At 53.1% G+C, this 21,050-nt stretch overlaps 8 protein-coding genes across 8 annotated transcripts; 6 read left to right on the top strand and 2 right to left on the bottom strand.

Annotated features, from left to right (window-relative positions):
- Positions 1 to 902: 902 nt before the first annotated feature.
- P170DRAFT_509760 (putative MFS transporter Seo1) lies at positions 903 to 2,777 on the top strand (the record flags this gene model as incomplete). Its single annotated transcript, XM_024854709.1, has 5 exons — positions 903 to 1,199; positions 1,297 to 1,547; positions 1,600 to 1,633; positions 1,687 to 2,605; positions 2,678 to 2,777. The coding sequence occupies exons 1-5, from the start codon at positions 1,037 to 1,039 to the stop codon at positions 2,775 to 2,777; spliced, it is 1,467 nt and encodes a 488-aa protein (XP_024704453.1). The 5' UTR covers positions 903 to 1,036.
- A 425-nt stretch (positions 2,778 to 3,202) lies between these two features.
- Positions 3,203 to 5,437, top strand: P170DRAFT_455882 (xenobiotic compound monooxygenase, DszA family; the record flags this gene model as incomplete). Its single annotated transcript, XM_024851576.1, has 5 exons — positions 3,203 to 3,633; positions 3,680 to 3,868; positions 3,915 to 4,162; positions 4,212 to 5,108; positions 5,272 to 5,437. Exons 1-5 carry the CDS (start codon positions 3,523 to 3,525, stop codon positions 5,435 to 5,437), a joined length of 1,611 nt encoding a protein of 536 aa, XP_024704452.1. The 5' UTR covers positions 3,203 to 3,522.
- A 3,064-nt stretch (positions 5,438 to 8,501) lies between these two features.
- Positions 8,502 to 9,943, bottom strand: P170DRAFT_436775 (uncharacterized protein). Its single transcript, XM_024849219.1, has one exon. It carries the CDS (start codon positions 9,447 to 9,449, stop codon positions 8,994 to 8,996), a length of 456 nt encoding a protein of 151 aa, XP_024704451.1. The 5' UTR covers positions 9,450 to 9,943; the 3' UTR covers positions 8,502 to 8,993.
- On the top strand, positions 9,608 to 10,116 carry P170DRAFT_175401 (uncharacterized protein). Its single transcript, XM_024842635.1, has one exon. It carries the CDS (start codon positions 9,766 to 9,768, stop codon positions 10,054 to 10,056), a length of 291 nt encoding a protein of 96 aa, XP_024704450.1. The 5' UTR covers positions 9,608 to 9,765; the 3' UTR covers positions 10,057 to 10,116.
- Positions 10,117 to 11,922: 1,806 nt separating this feature from the next.
- On the top strand, positions 11,923 to 13,535 carry P170DRAFT_357415 (putative C2H2 finger domain protein; the record flags this gene model as incomplete). Its single annotated transcript, XM_024844217.1, has 2 exons — positions 11,923 to 13,347; positions 13,416 to 13,535. Coding segments are annotated over 2 exons (1,545 nt in total), but the record flags the coding sequence as incomplete, so codon positions are not given.
- Positions 13,536 to 13,942: 407 nt separating this feature from the next.
- Positions 13,943 to 16,217, bottom strand: P170DRAFT_383770 (flavin-binding monooxygenase-like protein; the record flags this gene model as incomplete). The annotated part of the gene is made up of 2 exons (XM_024845660.1): positions 15,778 to 16,217; positions 13,943 to 15,705 (listed from the first exon to the last, which is right to left on the bottom strand). Coding segments are annotated over exons 1-2 (1,809 nt in total), but the record flags the coding sequence as incomplete, so codon positions are not given.
- A 1,104-nt stretch (positions 16,218 to 17,321) lies between these two features.
- P170DRAFT_455878 (uncharacterized protein) lies at positions 17,322 to 19,294 on the top strand (the record flags this gene model as incomplete). Its single annotated transcript, XM_024851575.1, has 7 exons — positions 17,322 to 17,371; positions 17,718 to 17,919; positions 17,980 to 18,206; positions 18,264 to 18,498; positions 18,561 to 18,674; positions 18,746 to 19,029; positions 19,189 to 19,294. 7 exons carry the CDS (start codon positions 17,322 to 17,324, stop codon positions 19,292 to 19,294), a joined length of 1,218 nt encoding a protein of 405 aa, XP_024704447.1.
- A 328-nt stretch (positions 19,295 to 19,622) lies between these two features.
- P170DRAFT_446878 (RBR family RING finger protein) lies at positions 19,623 to 20,794 on the top strand (the record flags this gene model as incomplete). The annotated part of the gene is made up of 4 exons (XM_024850835.1): positions 19,623 to 20,239; positions 20,294 to 20,557; positions 20,628 to 20,727; positions 20,777 to 20,794. The coding sequence occupies 4 exons, from the start codon at positions 19,623 to 19,625 to the stop codon at positions 20,792 to 20,794; spliced, it is 999 nt and encodes a 332-aa protein (XP_024704446.1).
- Between the last annotated feature and the right edge of the window lie 256 nt (positions 20,795 to 21,050).

The raw sequence follows: 21,050 nt of genomic DNA, 5'->3' as shown, positions 1-21,050 counted from the left end.
GGTGGTAGATATATATACCTTAAAGGTGTTGTTTTTGATACAGGTCTTAGATGTGAGGAATTAATTTATGCATTAGCGTTATTGTTTATTTATAAGGCTTGGGTATATATAAAAGGGAAAAGTATGAAGTCAATGCCTTCTCATAACTGTCAAGTATATATACTCGAAGATATAAATAGTGTATTGCTTTAGATCAACCTTTCTGACTTTTCTTCTGATTTGGGACGCAAGAACTGAATATATATGTAAATCTGTATAAAGCTTGAACCTAATATCCCCCATTATTTGAATGAATGGACAGGAGAGAAAAAAAAAATAAATAAAAAATAAAAGTCAAGACTACTGTATATGAAGGGTATATATATTTGTGGTAGATGATGCTTTTAGTTCTCTATCACATAACATCCATCCATGTGTTTCTTTCTGCTGGTTTGTTGCAGAACTGTATATAAGGCGGTGCATTGTTCCAGGTCTGAATTGACATAAGTGAATATACAATTGGAGCCCATGAGTTTTATGTCTATCAGCTGTGTTATCATGGATGTTTTATGTAACAAGATGCTGTCAGACAATAAGGATAAATATACATCAAGGTAGGCCCATTCTAATTGACAATTAATCCACAAAATGAATAAAATAGCACCCCTCACTTACCTGGCTCTAGACCCGCTCCCCCGATAGCCAGACAATTAGACCACATCTAAGCACGTCTTACCTCCACCTCCTGACACGATGCTTGGCTGCAGCCAACTCCCGTCTTCGTCCTGCCGAATCTTATCCATCCTCGTCGGGGATCTTCCGAGATCATCTTCTCTTGTTTTCTTCTTACTTGTTTAGATGTTTTGGTGAAGGACAAGGAGGTCATCTCCACGAGCCCCCTCTCCTCAATGCCATGCCCGACAGGACCAGTCACGTCATCGCAAGCTGCGTTGACATCTTGTCGAACAGGGAGGCGATTTAAGAGGTTTGGTTTCGCTATGCTTGCAGCCGGATTAAGTTGAAGTGAAGTCCAGGCTGGGCTCTAGTTGTGGTTCATATGGCCGATACCGTCCAAGCGCGTCGCAAATGGTGGCGCATCCAATGGTTCGCAGACCAGGACTCGCCCGAGGAGCGCAGGCTGATTCTGAAATTGGATCTGTTGATCGTGCCGTATGCTTTTTTGGCGTATTGGACGAAGTATATTGATCAGTCGAATATTAGTACGTCTTCCTTCCTTCTACCTTTCCCGTCCTGCTATCCTGCCATGCCATTGTCATTGCCATTCTAAGGACGGAGAGTGTAACTAACATCTGTCAGATAATGCCTACGTCTCCGGCCTGCAAGAAGACCTCGGACTCCATGGCAACGAGCTCGTCCATCTGCAGACCATGTATACGGTCGGCGCGGTGGTCGGCCAGATCCCGTTTGCGTATCTGTTCACCAAGGTCCCGATGTCGTGGCTCATCCCGTTCTTGGATATCTGCTGGGGGGTGTTTACGCTGCTGCAGTATCGCGTGAATGGGTATGCCGAGTTGATGGCGTATCGGTTTCTGGTGGGCTGGTTTGAGGTTTCTCTCTCCATCCCCCTCCATATGTCTATAATTGATGCTGATAAGACAGGCTGCATTCTTCCCCGGAATGCACTACATATTCGGTACCCTCCCCTCCCCTTCTCCCTCGTCTCCCACTCATTGCTAACACTACCAGGCGCCTGGTATCGCGGCGACGAAATCGCCCGCCGCGGCGGCTGCTTCTACGTCGGCCTCACGCTCGGCACCCTCACAGCCAGCCTCATCCAAGCAGGGACCTCCGCGCGCCTCGACGGCGTCCACGGCCTCGCCGGCTGGCGCTGGATGTACATCATCTGCGCGCTCATCACCATCCCCATCGGCATCCTCGGCTACTTCATCCTGCCCGGTACACCCAGCAAACCCAACCGCATCGTGCTGTCTGACACCGACCTCGCCATCTCCAAACACCGCCTCCTCCGCGCCGGCCACACCCAGCCCTCCAACACCACCTCAACAACCACCTTCACCACATCCACCATCCCCTCGGTCCTCCGCAACTGGCGCTTCTGGGCCCTCCTCGCCCTCGACATCTTCTTCTGGAACGCCTGCCTAAACACCAACGCGGGCGGCTACCTCCTATGGCTGAAATCCCTCAACCGCTTCTCCACCCCCCGTCTGAACACCCTCGCCGCGATATCCCCCGCCCTCGGCATCTTCTACACCCTCGCCGTCTGCTTTCTGTCCGACCTGGCGCTGGGCCCGGCATGGGCCATCACCCTGTCACACGCCTGGAACGCCCTCGGCCTCCTCATCCTCGTGAGCTGGGACGTGCCGGAGTCGGCGCTGTGGTTCGCGTTCTTGACGACGTATGCGGCCGTCGCGATGTCGAGTGTGCTGTATGGTTGGGTGAATAGTTTGCTGAGGTATTCGGATGCAGAGAGGGCTGTTGTGTTGGTTGCGGTTAATACGGTGGCGCAGTCGACGACGGCGTGGACGCCCTTGTTGGTGTTTAAGACGGTTGAGGCGCCGCGGTTCGTCAAGGGGTATGCGTTTGTGTTGGCGAATGCGGTTTGTTTGGTGGGGGTTGCGCATGGGATTATGTTTTGGGTTAGGAGGTATGTCCCTTTTTTTCTTTCTTCTTTGGGGGTTTGGGAGGGGAGGGGAGGGGGTTGGCTGACGGACTGTAGACAATCTAAGATGGAGGAGGCTGGTGTCAGCGAGGGAGAGGCAGATGAGAGAGGAGAGGCTGTGGTGCATGTTGCGCATTCTCAGGGTGGGAAAGAGTAGAAGGTTGGAGTAACTATGCGGAGGGTATTGATTGAATATATGGGATACAACTGGTCAGTAGAGATAGACAGTATAAGATGGTATTTAGGGTGAACAGTACTACACTGCATTGCTCCGAGTAAACTAGTTTCTTAACCATAACGACTTCGAAGCTAAACAATTATCACGCTTCTTGGATGTGATTAACACTATTGGACTGCGTTTTCCTTTCTCTTTTATTGACAGTGTTGCTTGTAATTCATTTCTGATATAACACTTGAACATCTAACAAAACAAGCCTACATTTCCCTCCTGTCTCATCTTTCTATTCGAATTTGTAGACAGCTGATATTAGGAATTATGAATGACATCTCATTAACGATCCAAGGCAATTCTAACTAAGTGATTATCGCTGATAACTGATCCGCCCGCGCACGCAATCCACCCCCTAATGATGCCACCCGTCTCCGCATCACCTCGGATCGGCTAGATGTCCGTCCATGTACTACGTCCTAGCAGCAAATAAGACATCCAATGCAGTGGCGATTACAGCGGAGACGATGGCGAATCAGTCAATATCTCTGCCCCTGCCCGGCATTCTACCGACTACGATCAGCATGACAATGTATCTCACGCGATGAGAATACATGATGGCGATATGTGGGGTCTCTTTGCTGAGGGGTCTGCGTCAGATAAGAAGAGGGGAAGGAAGGCCCAGACGAGACGAGATTCAAGGATTGAGCTTTGAATCCGAAATTGAATCGACATGGGCGATAGTACCGCACCCTCCGGCCAAGATGGCCCTGGCAAGAAGCAAATCCTCCTGAATGCGTTTGACATGTCGACCGTGGGGCATCTGTCGCCTGGGCAGTGGAAGGTGAGTTAGTCAGAAACTGTGTTATTGGAAGTAGCTGAGAGTGCAGAATCCGGTCGATAAATCGGCCACGAAACGCAAGCTAGAGTACTGGATTGAGCTGGCCAAGCTGCTTGAGCGCGGCGGCATCAATGCCCTCTTCCTGGCGGATACGTACGGTGGGTATGATACCTACGAAGGGAAGCTGGACGAGTGCATTCGACGAGCGGCCCAGTGGCCTGTCACGGATCCGACTATTGTATGTGTTGCGAGATTCCGGCTGAAGGCAAAGCTGACTGGAAAAGCCCATCTCGGCCATGGCGGCCGTGACGAAGAATCTGGCCTTCGGCATCACGGCCTCGACGTCCTTCGAGCCGCCGTTTCTGCTGGCGAAACGCTTCTCCACGCTCGATCATCTGACGGATGGTCGCATCGGGTGGAATATCGTCACCTCGTGGAAGAAGGCCGCCTTCAAGGCTATCGGGCTGGACACGCCGATCGAGCACGACGAGCGATATCGTCAGGCGGATGAATACCTGCGAGTGCTGTACAAGTAAGTAGCACTCATTAGTATACCGGACAAGGTAGTAACCTATTCGCAGACTCTGGGAAGGATCCTGGGCCCCCGACGCCCTCAACCCCAACCCCGAAACAGACACCTACGTGGACCCCGACAAGGTGCGCCAGATCAACCACAAGGGCCAATACTTCTCGCTGAACACGCGGCACATCGTCGACCCGTCGCCCCAGCGCACGCCGTTCCTGTTCCAAGCGGGCACCTCGGCCGCCGGGTCGGCCTTCGCGGCGAACCACGCCGAAGCCATCTTCGTGTCGAGCCACTCCGCCAGCGTGCTGCGGCCGAAGATCGACAACATCCGGCAGCTGGCGGCGTCTCAGGGCCGCGACCCCCGCTCGATCAAGTTCTTCGCGACGTTCACGCCCATCATCGGGCGTACGGACGAAGAGGCGCAGGCCAAGTACGAAGAGCTGAAGAAGCACGCCTCCGTCGTCGGCGGCCTGGTCCTGTTCAGCGGCTGGACGGGCATCGATATCTCGCGCATCCCGCTGGACCAGGACATCACGGCGGCGGACTCGCTGGAGGCGCACAAGGTCACCAGCGTGCTGGACGCGTTCACGACGACCAGCGAGGACGTGCCGCGGTGGACGCCGCGCGTGGTGGCCGAGAAGGCGGCGATCGGCGGCCTGGGGCCCGTTGCGATTGGGAGCCCGGCGCGCGTGGCGGACGAGCTGGAGCGGTGGATCCGCGAGGCCGACGTCGACGGGTTCAACTTGGGGTATGTCACGACGCCGGGGACGTTCGAGGAGGTGGTGGATCTGCTGATCCCGGAGCTGCGGCGGCGAGGCGTGTATCCTGCGGCGGAGGAGCAGGAGGACGGGCTGACGGCGCGCGAGAAGGTCTATGGCAAGGGACAGAGGGAGTTGCGGGCGGACCATCCGGGCAGCGGATATAAATATGAGGTTTATGAGGAGGAGGCACCGTATGAGGCTGCTGCATCTAATTAGATCAGTTAGCGACAGCCAGCTAGATATTCCGGAAGAGAGAAGAGATCAACAGAGAATGAACATACAGTTCTTCCGCATCGTGAGTCGAGATGAGCTGAGATGAGGTTATCATAAGCAGAATAAACTACAAACGATAAGCCACCACAACGCCTTTGCCTTGCGGTCCCGTCGTGGACTTGCCGGGTTCTTCTCCCCTCCCCCTTGGCTGGCGATTCGATCGGCTCCCTTCGCTCTGCTCAGTCTAGACCGGTCGCTGCTGCAGAAGGCCCCATCTCGTGACTCGACCGAACATTCTTCGCGCTAGCCGGATTGGGCGGGGAGGATTGGACCGAAGTCCAGACTGGCATTTTGATTTTATTTGATTTTAGTTGATTTTATTTTATCATTTGGTTGTTGGTATTTTTGATTTTGATTTATTTCGTCGATTCTGGCACCCTCCGTATTCTAGATCCAGTCGCACGGAGGTGTGGTATGAAGACGGAGATCGAGAACGAGGATTGGCGGAGGACAAATAAATCAATCAAATAAAAATAATCAGAATAAAAAATAAGAATAACACACAGGGAGTGCCGCAAAAGAGAAAAGACAAAAAAAAAAAAAAAAAAAGACAAAAGGAGAGCCATCCCTGCTCCGCTAATCCCGTCCGGGAACATCATGGGATTTGGTCAACCGCACCCTTAATTCTGGAGCGCATAATTTCTGATGTACAGTAGCCGCGTCCTTAGCATCGACGGAGTAGGACTCAGGAAGAGGAAGTACCTGCCAGGTATCTGCCCAGCTGTCTAGACCATATTCCGAATACGTCGCCGCGGTAGTAATAGTAATCCCTATTATGACTCGAGTCCACGATAAGTGCCAGCTAGTTCTCCGAGTATACTATTATTATTACTCTCTGCTGCGTAGGTCAGGACAGGGAAACCCCACCTCTCCTGCAACGGAACAAACATCTGATTTCAGTCCAGCCTGATCCCAAAGTTAACCTGTCGACCGCGGTAGGGAAAAAGTAGCCCGGTACCTGGCCGGTACTTCCCCTCCCCCTTCCCCTTTCCCCAGACTTTTTTTTTTCTCGTCCTATTTTTGCGCCACGCACTGCGACAAGCAAACGGACGCCGCCCTTTGATGCAGAAGATCGACTCAGCTGGTCCAGTGGGATGGGTCCCGACGCGAGGAGACTGCACTGCAGCTCGAGAATGAACTATCGTCCTCGTCCTTCCAGACTCTAGAGTTATTTAGGTTCTGGTCCGGTAGGTGTGGGTGTCCTCCCTCCGCACAGCTACAGACGCAGACGTACGGAGGAAAGTGCTGCATGGTTATCTATCACCTCGTACCCTTCCCCCCCTCCCCCTCTTTATTCCTTTGTTGCTGGTGTTTCAGTATACGGAGTACTGTGCATGGTGCTCTGCATCCCCTACATGGGCCTGCATAAGCAGAATACCCTCATGTCGTCGGCTCTTCCGGGCATCCCATCCATCCCCATACTCTCGAGGTCGAAGTATACTACCCTGGCCGGGGTGGACATAGTCTAAACTAATCAATCAATCCGTCAATCAATCAATCAATCTGGTCCCGACCGCCTACATGTCCGCCCGCTTACTACTACCGTACTAGCAGTCTCGTACAGGTACCTTAGTCCGTACTCCGTAAGTCTCTGGTCAGGTATCGGAGACAGGGGACGAATAGCGTTGGCACCCAAGCGGTCAGTCAGGTCAGGTCGTATCCACCGGCATCGTTCTTCCTGCATGGCCAGCACCCCCGGGCAGGTTTAGTCCTGTACCGATGATACTCTGTACGGAGCTTGTACCGAGACGGACTTAGACTTGCGGCAGGAAATCCTACAGTTACTTTCTACTTTCGACTCGACCCCGTTCTTGTCCTTCCCTCCTCCCTCCCTCCGCTGGCTGGATGGATACCATGCTGTCCGGATGTCTTGTCCAGCTCAACTCGAGTCTGGATAAATTATTTTGTGAGACTAGCAAACATCCCCCTATTAGTCGGGGCTAGCACCGTGCCAAAAGAGCATCTTCCACGACGGTCGCTGATAGGGTTCCGCTTTCTGAGGATTTTAGGATATAGGAATGTGCAGTCGTCGGGGAGATGGAAAGTTTTTAGGGTATACTATCTACCTATCTGATTTACCAGCCTCTGTAAGCTCCAGACCTATCTGCGCAGTACTGGGAGATAGTAGTGACAAAGTACCACTCCGTACGAGTAGGTGTAGACCCATCGTTCCACCTCGACCGTGTGGCCGCCACCCAGATCTCCCGCGCACAACTTCTCGTCCCCGCCGACACCGACAGGCCGGTGCTGTCCGCCGCCGCGAATGAAGTCTAAAGCGGTGGACCGTTGGCTATCTTTCCCCCTCCCTTTGTGAGTGGTCTGTTTCCCTCTTGGGCGGCCGCGCCATCATTGGCCGCGGGGATGTGGCCACCACCGATAGATAGCCTTGAGTTTCAGCCAATCGACGGCCCGTTCGGCGCTGGCGGGGGCCAATGGAAGGTTCTGGACGGGTGGGGCCCGTGGAATCAATCTGACGGACGGTTTTTAGTCTCAGCAGCAGGAGACACTCTGCTGGATTCCACCTAGTCGAGTTTCTGCGCTGCTTTTGATCCCGAACGCAGACGGACGGGGTGTGCTTGTCCACGACCGAACTGGCCAGTTCCTTGGTTGGCGATTGCTCTGCGCTCGTACGAGTACTTCCTGCGTACGCCGGTGTTTACTCTGGTGAATTGGGTTTGTCCATGACAGCTATACTAGCTATCGTCAGTCTCCACTTTCAATTAGACATTTACCAAGAATTCAGGGGGGAGGGCTGGAGGACTACTCCTAGGAGAGAGCAAGAGAGGAAATGTGGGTAAGGCAGGAACCGAGAGTCAGGACTCAGGAAATAAGAAACCATCTCTCTGTGCGGCGTAAGCCTTGGACCACGAAAAGATCCCGGTCATGAGTCAAAGAACTCCGCCAGTCTCCGTTCCCCTCCCTTTCCTCCTACCGGACTGCTCTGAGACTATCGCTCGCTCTGGCTCTGTCTCTCCAGGCAATGGTCCAAGTGGAAGCTGACCGAGATGCAGGCAGACCAGCCGGGTAAGCCCAAGTGGGGCCCGCTTGAAAGCAGTCGTTCTCGGATCTAGTCCCGATCCGGTCCTAGCGTCGTTCGTGGGAAAACGACCAGCCAATGAACCGCCGCCGCTAGAAAAACGCAAGCCAAAGACAAAAAGAAAGAAAAACAAAAACAAGGAAATCCCGAAAAAAATGAAAGACAAAAAAAAAAAAAAAAAAGGCAGTGAGCCAGTCCCAGCGCCCGACCCAGACATGACCGCCGCGCAGGGATCTGAGAAACCTAAACCAGCTCTAGTCCCTGCGGTTCCGAGGGTCTCTCGCTTGCATCTACCCGGCGGGGAATAATGGGAAAATATTGACGAGAAAGAGGGTCTCGTATTGCAGCCTCGGGGTTGGTTTGGAGCCGGGTCGGTGACCTCGATCTGACGGGAAGTGCAAAAGAACGAAGCGACAAGAACACCTGACCCGATCCTGAAGAGGGGGGGGAGGGAAGCGAAGGGAAACAACAGGAAGACCAACTGGAATGAGCTGGAAGGGACGACCGACCGGGCAAACCAGGGACCGTTTGTCTGAAGACGAGGAATGGTTCTTTGATCGAGGAGGGGGAAGTGTCCGTGCGAGAGGGGAAGGCGACAGGCGACTGGCGAGGAAATACGAGCGGGCGAGTGGAAATTATTGTTTAGTACTACTGGGTAAGTATGTCCGGAGGAAAGCCTGGGATCAGATGAATAGTAATTATTCGATTCTCCTGGGGATCGAACAATAAGGAGCGGTACGGAGGGAAATAAGATTGATGGTTATTATCAGACCCCGTCAGCACGACAAATCATCGCCGGATCATCCGCCATCAGAGGCCGGGTCTGGCGCAGAAGCTCGAGAAGAACAAGCCATTCATACTCTGATATGCCATGTGTATTATTCACCACTCGCGAAGACGCCGTAAGCCGTCCTCGCTGCAATGGTTCCCAACGGAGACCGGTGGTGGTTGCAGTACCCGGTCCCTGGGTGGGCAGTACCTTAACTCGAGGACGGGAGTCGATGATGGAGATATTTCCTATGACAACCGATAAGGAAACCCATCCAATGGTTCTGGATCCTATCGGTTGATGCCTCACAACTGCCCCGACTCCGCTGTCTTTCAGTTTCTGCCCATCTCCCTCCATTCCCCATCTGTCATGCATTCCCCGATGCAAGGGAGCATCAACGCTTTCTACTCCCCCTTTTTTTTCTGGGTCTCGCTGTCTGTCTGGAACGTCCATTCCACTTGACTTGACTTTTATTTATTTTTTCTGTCCGTTTGTTTTGGCTTCGGGAAATACAAGTCGGTATGATTGTTTTTCTGTTTCGACCTCGTATTTTTGCGGCGTTGAGCCGATGGGATTTGACGATGCTCTTCCAGGCCCTCCTGAAAAAAGCTCCTTCTGACACAACTCCAGATCTGTCGATCCAAACCTCTGATCCCTCCTAGACGCAGAATCGATCGTCCACCACTTGCTAAGCTTATTCTCTGCTCCACCAAACAGGGAAAGCACTCAGCAATATTCCCTGCTGGGTCGGGGTGGCCGATCGTCCAGAATGCGCTCCACATGTCCATCTTTTCCTGTGCTTCCCCCTAGCCTCATTGCGCGGGCGAATTGCTTTTTGGCTCTTTTCTCTTTTGTTTCATATACATCCATTCTATGTGTAATTGGGTATCCTCCGTATTTGTCTGTTTATCTCGAGCTACTCGAATACGATTGTCCAGCATCAAACCTTGAACTCCATACCCTGCCGAGTGAGAAAGTTATGAAGTCACCATCTGACCAAACGAGAAAGAGATGTAGAAACCACCGTCGAATGGTTCCGGTTCATCAACCATGCAGCTGATTATTGGCATTATTGTCATGAAAGGATAAAAGAACGGACGATAGAATAATACAGAGAGTAAAAAAAAAAATATGGATCGATGAAACGGAGTATGCTTCATCCGGTCACCGTTCCATCTGGCTAAAATAAGTTGGTCCTTGACCGTGGGTGCGGCCGAAAGGTGGGAACGCGCTGGGACTTGGACCTCTGGCGAGCCCTGTCAACCACGTTGCCGTTGATCAGTCCGTCTGGTGTTGCGGACGGCGCCTGAGCGGATTTTTCTCCTGAGGATGGATCTAATTTATTTTTGCTTCCTCCGTGGTATATGCTCTTGCCAGATGGGGAGATGGAGTCCATCGGAGGCGAGTTATAAATAATCTCTCTGATAATAATGCATACTCCGTATGATAATTTTGCTAGTGGTGGGTTTCGAACATGATTGATCTGATGGTTTGCCTCTTTTCTACTCCGTAGGAGCATGTTTGATTTGGATCCTACGCAGTATATACGCAGTAAGCGGATTCTTGTTACTGTTCAGTCAACGTCTGTTCGGGGGTTGGACTGCGCAGGTGGTTGATTATTATCATTATTATTATTCTCTCTCTTTTTCTCTCGGCCATCTGCCCTTGGTTTCGTGACTATCCGTTTTCCCTGGAAATTTGCCATGGATCGATCCCAGGGAATTTCCCAATAAAATCTTTCTCTGAAATCTGGTTGGTCCAGCTGCTCATTCTTCTTGACTAGATCCCGACTAGCTCCTGGGTCTGTCGTCCGGCTGGAGGTGTGTCTGTTATTTTTTTTTTCCTTTTCTTTTTTTTTTATTTCCTTTTTTTCTCTGGCATTTATTTTATTCCCTTTTCCATTTTATTTTTTTTTCTTTTCTTTTTGGATTTAATTATTAGGTGACTGATTTTCTACATCCGTTCTAGCTCCATAGTCGCACCCATTCGATTTGATTTTATTTTCCTTACCCTTGGTATTTTATTCCCACATCCGACCACGACTCTCAACCCCCGCGCTGGCCAGACCCAGCGCTGGACTGGTCTGGATACGTCTCCATTCCCGGCTGGTTTTGGTTTTGGCCCTTCAGTCGCCTCAATCTATCATTGACTGCCTGATACTCCCGGCCTATACAAATATCCATACACGTTAAGGAAAAATAAAAAATAAAGATTGACCTAATAATCCCACACTTACTCGCTCCGGCGCCTTTTCTTTTCCCTCGATCTTGTCACCGCAACCACCACCACTGATTATTTTTGCCTCTCTCTCCCTTGTCTATCTATCTATCCATCCATCGGTCATCTCCTTTTGTTTCTTCCCTTCCTTCTGATCCTTTTTCTTGTCACCATCGTCATCCGCCATCTGCGTCGCGCTTGAAGGAACCGTTTCTGTATCCACTGTTGTTGTTCTGGACGTCGCCAATTGGCCTGCTCGATTATATACGCTGTGTCGCTGTGTCGCTGCTGTTTTTGTTTTCTGATTCCATCGCACGGTCGGTCTGTTGAGAAAGGAAATGTTATCGTGTTGACCTGCGCACGTCAAAGTTTGATCTCGTCATTCCTTGGTTGGATTCATCGATTCGCCGCTGTTCGTTGTGTACATCGCCTGGGATATGTCACCCGACTGACAAAAACCAACGAAAGCCTCGGTTGACACGACCCTCGAGGAAGCGCAAACCTGCTGCATTCTTCGCATCGAACTCGATTGATTTTCAACATCCAGGGATCCACACCGCGAGAGTTCGACGGACGACGAGGAAATCCTCCCTCACTTTCGGCCATTCTCACCTGCGTCCGACTGATCATCTGCCTCTCTTCCTCTCTCCCCCTATCCATCTCTTCCTCTCCTCTCCCCCCAGTCAGATCGCTCTAATCGCGATCATTGCCCCTCCTGGATCCTCCAGATCTCTCTGGCGGCCTGTCTGGCAATCGATACTGGACGCTGGGCGGCGACACCGTCACGTTTCCTACCGGGCAACTGGCAACTACCCTGACCACTCCACCATCTGTGGAAGCGGGCGATTTTTTCCAACCCTTAACCTTTACTCGAGATAACTCCGTCACGCTGGCGGCCCTAGCAATCCCTCCCTCTGGCATGGGGACGGCGCTCGATGCGCTGAACACCCCGCAGCCGCCACTGAACACGCGCAGACCTGCCGCTTCGTCTCTTCCCAACTTTGAACTTCCGCCGCCAAACTTCCATATTGGAACGACCGGGTTGAGATTGCCTACGCATCCATCGAATCCTCAGCATCCCCCCACCAATCCCAGCGTCAGCAACCTTCTCACGCCGCCAGCATCCACGCAATCGGTTGATACTCCGGCTCCGACGAGCGCATCTACGGTACCTGCCACGGCGACAGCGACGACCGCCACAGCGGCGGCCACCACCGTCTCCGCGTCTCCGGATCTGGTTTCGTCCTATGCGCCGAGCTACTGGCAAAGCCAGAGCTCCTACGGAACCGCTTCATCCACACCACGGCAATCGTGGAACAATCCCGCTTCTTACACGACTCGAGACACCTTCTCCCCATCCTTGAATCCTCTGAGCCGAAATCCCGCAACCTCACCCCCTGGCAGCGACGGCATCTCTCCATCGTACGATATGAATCAGCTCCCTCCGTTTCAGCAACCGCTCTCAGTCCCCTCCGTCGCCAGCATTCCCGCAAACCCGAACCATCAGCACACGCATCACCCGCATCACCACGCCATGGCGCATGCGATGCTCACGGCCCAGAATGCGTTACCTAACCCGGCCTCTGCGCCGCCTCCTCTTCCGTTCAACGATCCGTACATGGCCAAATCCTCGTCCGCCCCGGCATACGGCGGGCTTCAACAGCTAGCCAGTCCTCCAGCGGGATATCCACCCTATGCCGGACAACCGGGAATGGGAATCCATCCGCCAGGACGAGTGGCTTCGAATCCGCATCCTTCTCCCCATCACCCTCTGGGCTACCACCCGCGACAGCCTTGGCCATCGTATTCGCTTCCCGCCATGAACGGACCCGTGATGACCAATGTCCATAACCCGGGAAGTCAGATGTCGCTTTTGGGCGGTCTCCAACCGGGCATTCTACCGGGATTCAACAGTGGTCATCTGGCCAGCATGCAGCAAATGTACGGAGGACATCCACCGCACCCCGGACATGCGCCAGGGCCCACCAACGACCGGCCATTCAAATGTGACGAGTGCCCTCAAAGCTTCAACCGCAACCATGATCTGAAACGACATAAACGGATTCATCTGGCGGTGAAGCCGTTCCCGTGCACCCATTGCGACAAGAGCTTCTCCCGCAAGGATGCACTGAAGGTGAGCTTCGTCCCTTGAACACTTTACCGAAAGATACAGGAAGATACAGAAAGACTAACAAGTGCTAGCGACACATTCTGGTCAAAGGCTGCGGAAAGGAGGGAGCCACCGACACGAGCTCTGCGAAGCAAGAACGGAGCACCGTCAAAGAGGAAGAACGAGATTTGGAGTCCAACGGTCACACCTGATTGATTGGCTCGTGCTTACCGGAGTTAATATTGTCATCCTCGGCGTTATATATTGGATCTTCGCTCTGCCTCTGGGAACGGTGTTACTATGTCGAGCTTTGTACGTGAGTTTTTTGGCCCTGACTTTTCCGTCTACTGTATGTTCCACGACTTTGTCAACTGTATTCAGCTTGGATTTGGGCGGCTTTTCGCAAGGCGGGTCGGATATTGTTTCTTTTTGTGCTTATTGATTGATTGAATGCTTGCTGGGATGGCATCGAGCGAACGGTCACACCTGGATGTTATGTACTCCTATGTATGTAGAAGGGCGTTGCGACGGAATGGCACTTGTATGGACTGATATTGATTGGGATTGAACAAGGTTGATTGATTATGGAATTCTCATTACAGTCTTTTCTCCATTATTGCCTGCTCGAGAGAAACTCCTGCACCAGCCCGCGATAATCCTCCATGCCATACGGCTCCAACCACTTCAGCCCGCCCTGCTTGCGGCCGATATCCAGTCCCAGATCGCCCAGCAGCAGGTCGACATACGGCAGCGCATCGAACACGAAGTCCGGGTTGCGTTTGCCAAACCCCCCAGGGTACCGATGCACGCCAAACTGGCTATGCAGCGCCGTCTCCCACAGCAGATCCACGTCCGTCGCCTCGTCCGTCGTTCCCTTTTTCTGCAGCTCCGCGCGCACACTCTCGGGACAGCGCTCGCTCGGCTTCAGCGCCATCAGATCACCCGCGAAGTACGCCGCCACCCACAGCGCCTGCGCCTGCGCCACCATCGTCGTGTTGATCGTCATCGTCAGCCCCATGAACGCGATCGACCGCGACGCCGCCAGCGCCGGCGGCACCATGAACCGATACATCCGGAACGGGTGGCGCGCCGTGGCGGCGGCCCCGGGCGCCAGGGGCTTATAGCACGCCGGTCGAGACGGCTGGTCCATCAGACGGGGGAAGCGAGTCAGGATCTCCGTGTCCGCAGCCTCGACCATCGGTTTGGGGATGGAATCCTCAGACCAGGGGAAACCCATCGCGATATCCGGAAACGGCAGCGCGTCTGAGGCCCGGAAGTCCAGGTTCGGCGTCGCCTGCCAGCCCGTGCAGCTGATCAGGGCGTCCGAGGGGAGAACAAGAGGTTTATCACCATCGTCACCTGGGTTCGCCAGATGCACCGCGTGCTCTGACAGCCGCTCAATATGGTTGACATGCACACGCACCCGCCCGCTCGTCACCAGCTCGAAGATACTCGTCGGATAGTTCAGGATGCTCAGCCCCGAGGCCACCCAGAACGGACTCACCCAGGGTTTCAGCTTCCGCGTCTCCGGGTGCGCGTCGTACCCGTTCAGCTTGAGCACGTCGTCGCCCAGCACGAACCAGAACAGGTCCACGATCTTGCGCCCCAGCCACGTCCCGTGCAGCAGTCCCCGGATCCCCCGGTTCGCCGGGCCCCAGATACACGGACTGAACCAGGTCAGCAGCCGCGTCGTCACCAGCTTCTCCAGCCACTTCTTCAAAGGCGTCACGTACGGCGGCGCCATCCACACCGGCCCGTGTCCGTTCTCGCGGATCACCCAGTCCACGCGCGCCCCGGCCGTCGCCGCCGCGTATACAGCGTCCCACGCCGACTTGGTGCCGCCGAAGACGGTGACGCGGGAATCCGGCTGGAAGATGGCATCCTGGTGAAGCGGCAGATCACGACAGTGGAAGAGCGGCGCTGCGAAGTCCTCCTGCCCGGCGTACGCAGGGAGGTACGGCTGCGAGGTGATGCCGGTGCAGACGATGAGCTTCTTACTGCGCATCGTCCTCCTCCCATCCCCATCCCCATCAATTGACACCGTCTCCAAAACCCACCCCTCCTCCCCATCCCCCGTCACGCTCTCAACCCTGACCCCCAACCTCACCATCTCTTCCAGCCCAAACCGCTCCACAAAACACTCCATGTACCGCTGCACCACCGCCCCAGGAACATGCTCTCCCTCCCTTACGCCAAACGTCTCCTCGTCCATCGGGAAATCGCTGAACTCGTACGTCCCCAGCATGTTATTCGACTTGAGGCCCGCGTAGAGCCGGTGTTTCGCCCACACGCCGCCCACGGAGTCCGCGGCTTCGAGGAGCTGGATGCGCGCGGTGGGATGCACCTCATGGTAGGTTTTGAGTGCGCAGAGGCCGCTCCAGCCTTTTTACGGGGGGTTGTTAGTTCTGGGTGGTTTGTAGGGCGGGGAGGGAGGGAGGTAGAGGGGGGATATACCTGCGCCGATTATAGTGACGTCGAAGGGGTCTTCGGGCTTGAGCATCGTGGTACTTTCTTTGCCTTTGGATTTGGGTTTGCGTGGAATGCAGGGAGAAGGAGAAGGAAGGTGACAGATAGGCAGGGTAAACAACTCGGCAGATAAAGCCGGAATGCAAGCAATCCACTGATCTGATTGACTCCTGATTAAATCCACCGCAAAAGTCCCAGCATTCAGCAAGGAGGTTGGCAATAGCACCTGTCAGTCACTCGGAGTCGAGAGAAAAAGCAAAGAAAAAAAAGAAGTGGACCAGAGGGGTTAAAAAAGTCCCGAACCGATGTAACCACTGCTAGGAGATAATAAATGAAAGAACGGTGAAATCAAGATCATCCGCAGCGCCGATCTCGGGAATAAATAGAACTGATTGAACTGAGCTGAGGGGACTCCAGTCTCCACAGAGAAGAAGCGAAGGAGGGAGATGGATGGATGGAGGAGGAGGCTCAGGGATGGGATAAATAATCCCAGTTCCTATTCCAATTTAACAAGGTTAACAATGCCACTGTTCAGGACAAGCAATATTAATATTAATTGACTATTGATTCGACAAATCGACCGCATTCCCTTCTCCCCCCCTGGATTCCCCGGCGTGACACTAACCAGCCCTAACTTTTAGTGTCGGTTAACGCAACGGTCGGTTGGACTTTTGAACAGACTTGAGTTGGAGACTGGAGACTAGAGGATAGACAATGCCATTCTCGTATTTAATCACTAATAACCTAATTCCCGGAGTTTGTTGCCATCGACCGTTCGGGACTTCTGCGTCCTGTCCAGTGGGAGGCATCAGGCTGCGAAATGGAGGTTTGGGTTTGGTTCGGCGTTTCATCCGCCATGTGGAGTCTGTGGATTCCTGTCAGTGTTTTTTGGTTTAACACTGACACTGACAGCTGGACTCGGGTTTGAGTGTCCGTTCCGTGGTCGCGTCGGAGGTTATTTGGTACTCCTCTCCTATGCATACGGCGTGGATATGTAGTTATGAGTGAAGTATATGTGCCGTGTATACGAATAGCTGATCATGTCCAGGGAAAGTCAGACTGAGTTATTAGTTATTCCCCGAGTACGAAGGTCGGTTGCCTGCGCATCCATGCATTCTTATCATTTGCCTTCTAAGCGAGGTCAGGAGACGCAGTTGCGTTCAGCTCCACTTTGACAAACCAAGACTGTCGATCGTTCTCCATCTTCGGAGTTTGTGCAGGGGTCTGAGGGCTGTGATTCTTCAGGGGAACTGCAAGCTTTGTGTACGCAGTAAGGAGTAAGGAGTCCTCGGAGTCAGTATATTTTGACTCTCAGGCTAGGCTTTCTTGGCCTGTCGGGATTCGCAGGCCCGTCATCGTCAGCCGAATCCTCTGTCAGACGTCAGACGTCAACGAAGCCAAGATTTACTCCACCCGCTATCTATACCGTAGTGTGGTAAGTGAAGTTCGGCATTCAGTCCCAGGCTCCCAGCCCAACGGCTATGGATCCGGTGGGACTCGTTCATTTGGAATATGGAGTATATACCGGCACTATGGGCTGGGCTGGTGCTCGGAACCTGTTCCTGTGCCTGAGCCTGGCAAAGTGGAGTCGACTATTGCGTCTAGTCTGCTATTCCTGTCGACGGCGGTTGACATTAAACGGTCGCGTAGGACTGCACCCAGTGCAAAGTTGATCCGACGATGGCGAAGTTAGATTAGTACGGAGTCGTAGACCGGCATTTCCGGTGATCGCCCTGGATCGATAGATAAACTGGTCTGGGTGATGCATCAGAATCGAACGGCTGTCAGGCGGGTATTAAAGCCCCTTCTGTTCTCTGGTTTCTGATTTTGTTTTCTTCTTTGTTTTTCTGGGGTTCGTTCTTTTTTTAAACTCTGGACGAGTCATGGTTTGATTGCCGGGGATTTTTTTCACGTTCATTTCGAGTCAGGTGTGATTTTATTTTCGATGATTCTATTTTTCTGCTTTATACAGGACAGGAAGACATGGCTGCCACCGACGACTTCACGATAGAGGCCTTCACCCTGCTGGCTCTCGCCATCGTCACCATCGCCGTGCGCATCGTCGCCCGCTGTCTCACTGTCGGGGTGAAGAACTTCCAACTAGACGATTACTTGATGCCGGTGGCTGGGGTGAGTTACCTGGTCTGTTTGCGTTTGTCGGCATGCATCCTAACACTGAAATATGAGTAGATAGTCTACGGCTTCGAAACCGCCGCCGCATACTGCGTCGGTGCCTGGTGGAAAGGCCTCGCCAACAACGCCATGACAGACCAGCAGCGTCTGGCCCTGGACCCGGCGTCCGAGGAGTTCTCGCTCAGAGTCGGCGGCAGCAAAACGCAGGTCGTGGGCTGGAGTCTGTACACGACGCTGCTGTGGCTGCTGAAGGCTTGTATGGCTATTTTCTTTTCCAGAGTGGCGTGCGTCTACTCCTCCCGTCTACCTTTCTTCCCTTGCTAACTGATTTTGTGGAATAGGGCCGGCCTCGTCAACATGACCATTCGCATTCGTCTTGCTTACCTTTTCGTCGCGGCCACTTATATTGCAGTCATCTGCTCGATTCTTTTCGGCTGCCACCCCATGAGCAAGAACTGGCAGATCTATCCCGACCCGGGGAACTATTGCCAGCCGGCTGTCTCGCATATCGACGTCTACGTGACAGTGACGTTGAATGTCGCGACGGATGTATATTTGATTTCGATCCCGACGCCAGTGAGTCCCCTCTCGGTCTCTACACTCGCTCTGCATCTAACCACCGATTAACCCGAGTGCAGATGCTATTCAAAGCGCGTCTCCCCTGGCGCGAGAAACTCGAACTCCTCGTCCTCTTCAGCGGCGGCATCTTCGTCATGGCCGCGGGAATCCTCCGATGCGTGCTCATCGTCACCGTACTACCCCCTCCCCCACCCCATCCTATCCCCCTCCCAACCTCAAAGCTAATGAATGAAAATGAAACCAGGCCGGAGCCAACGGCGCCCAACAAGCCGGCAGCTGGGCCTGTCGCGAGACCTTCGTCGCCGTGATCATCGGCAACGCGCCCATGATCTATCCCCTGTTCCGGCGCATGGCGCGTCGTGCGGGCTGGTACATCAGCACGACGTATGGGCACGGCGGGAACACGTCGCAGTCGTATCCTCTTTCGGAGGGCGATGGCAAGCAGGCGAGTCATGATGCAGAGTCGACGGCGCAGAGTCGGAAGAAGAAGTTTAGGCATCCGTTGTCGATTCCGGATACGCAGTGGGGGTTTACGGTTAGTGATGAGGTGGAGGGGGAGGGGTGTCAGAGTCATACTCAGACGAACGCGAGGGCGGAGGCGCAGGTGCAGCCTCAGGGGCAGGGGCATGGGCAGGCTGGGGGAGAGGGGGAGAAGAGGAAGAGAGGGTCAGCGTTGGGGTTGGGGAGGGAGTGGGAGAGGTTGAGTGGTGATGGGGATGAGAAGGAGGGGATTACAGTGGTGAGGGAGACGATTGTGAGGAGTAAAGATAGGAGGGACAGTAGTATCTTATGATGTTTATGGGTCGGTTGTATATATTGTATATTCTGGGGTGGTTGTTTTCTAAGCGAGATCTTGCTATACAGAGCTGACTTGTTGTTGGCACTTGCCATGATTGAATTATTTGTTGCTTCCATTCCAGTAAGAAGCATTCAACTGATATTATGCGCATAAAGTCAAGATGACATTCGACCTTCCATTCCTTCTTGATTCTTCCTACAACTGACCACGGCCATTCTTCAATTATTACTAACTGATCCACTTTGTATCTTACGATTAGATCCTTCTATTCTCTATTATATTTCGCTTTATATGATCAGTCTCTATTATGACAATTACCAATATGTTCACCGATGAAAGTCTCGAAATCGCTCTAAACCTTGTTGAAAATGACCTCAAAGACCTGGAGGACCGACTGAAAGAAAAGCAAGCAGCTGAAGAGCAAGCTGACCTCAAAGCATCGATCATTAGCACAAGGAATAACATGCACACGCTAAAAGCCCTCATTCGAGACCGTGCTCAGAGCCAAGGTACGAGCACGGCAATTGGTTTGGACCAGAACATTCCACAGTCCATCCAGGAAGAGGAGACGATGGCTCAACGAGATCATGAACATGCGCCCAAGGATGACAACCACAGTTCTTCACTCCCCAACCCCTCCCAAGACGATCTTGGTGATTCCACCTCCGCGATCGTGAACGATCCGATGGCCCGAATGACGCTCACCGACAAGCCGAATAACGATAATGGCGAGGTCTCGTCGAAGGTCAAGTCCAGGGCCTTCTGCGCCGCATGCATGGACACATTCGGCGAGCACGACACCTTCAAAAACCCTTGTGGTCATAGCTTCTGTCACACCTGCACACGCAAGCTATTCATGGACGCGATGAGAGACGAACAGCTCTACCCCCCTCGCTGCTGCGGCCACACGATCCCTCTCGACGAACCACACCTCATACTGTTCGACCACCGCGAGCAAAGTCAATTCAAATAACGAGGGATCGAATATTCCAGCACGGATCGAGTGTATTGCGCCGCACCGACCTGCTCGAAATTCATTCCGCCGTGTGATTTCATAGCTGACCACGGCTTTTGTACGCGGTGCCTTGAACGGACCCATCTGGCCTGCCGCTCGCTGGAGCATCCGCGGGCTAATTGCCCCTATGATCTGCCTCTGCAAGCTGTTATTGCCATGGCTCAGGAGAAACAATGGCAAAGATGTTTCCGCTGCCGTACCATGGTCGAGCTTAGCCATGGCTCTCTTCATATGGTGTGTCGGTAAGTTATTCAAACCGCCCTGTCATTCAATGCAACAGGAGGAAGGCCATAGATGATAATACTGTGATAGATGCGGTCACCAGTTCTGCTACGTCTGCGGTCAAGAGTGGAAAACTTGCCATTGTCCACGATGGACCGAATATGAGCTACATCATGTTGCGAATGAGGCGGTTTCCAACGGATTCTTTATGAACACCTTGCGGAAAACAGGAAACATAGGGCACCAGCAAGCCTTGAACTGGATAGTGGGAGATCTTAGATATCGCGGAACCGTCGGATGTAATCACGAAAAGACTGCTCAGTGGATGCGGCATAAACAAGGCTGGAAAGTATGCGATGTTTGCAATAAAACCCTGACTAATTTTATCTATGTCTGCAGAAACTGCTACATGAGGGCTTGTCATCGATGCCGTCGGCATCGGTTGAGGCTTCCATGAGGATATTTGGTTGGAACTTGTGAGCTGATAGTGGTTGTATCAGATTACTAGATCGA

The sequence above is a fragment of the Aspergillus steynii genome (assembly GCF_002849105.1).
Source record: "Aspergillus steynii IBT 23096 chromosome Unknown P170scaffold_4, whole genome shotgun sequence".
Taxonomy (NCBI): domain Eukaryota; kingdom Fungi; phylum Ascomycota; class Eurotiomycetes; order Eurotiales; family Aspergillaceae; genus Aspergillus; species Aspergillus steynii.
This window is presented reverse-complemented; position numbering and strand designations above follow the sequence as displayed.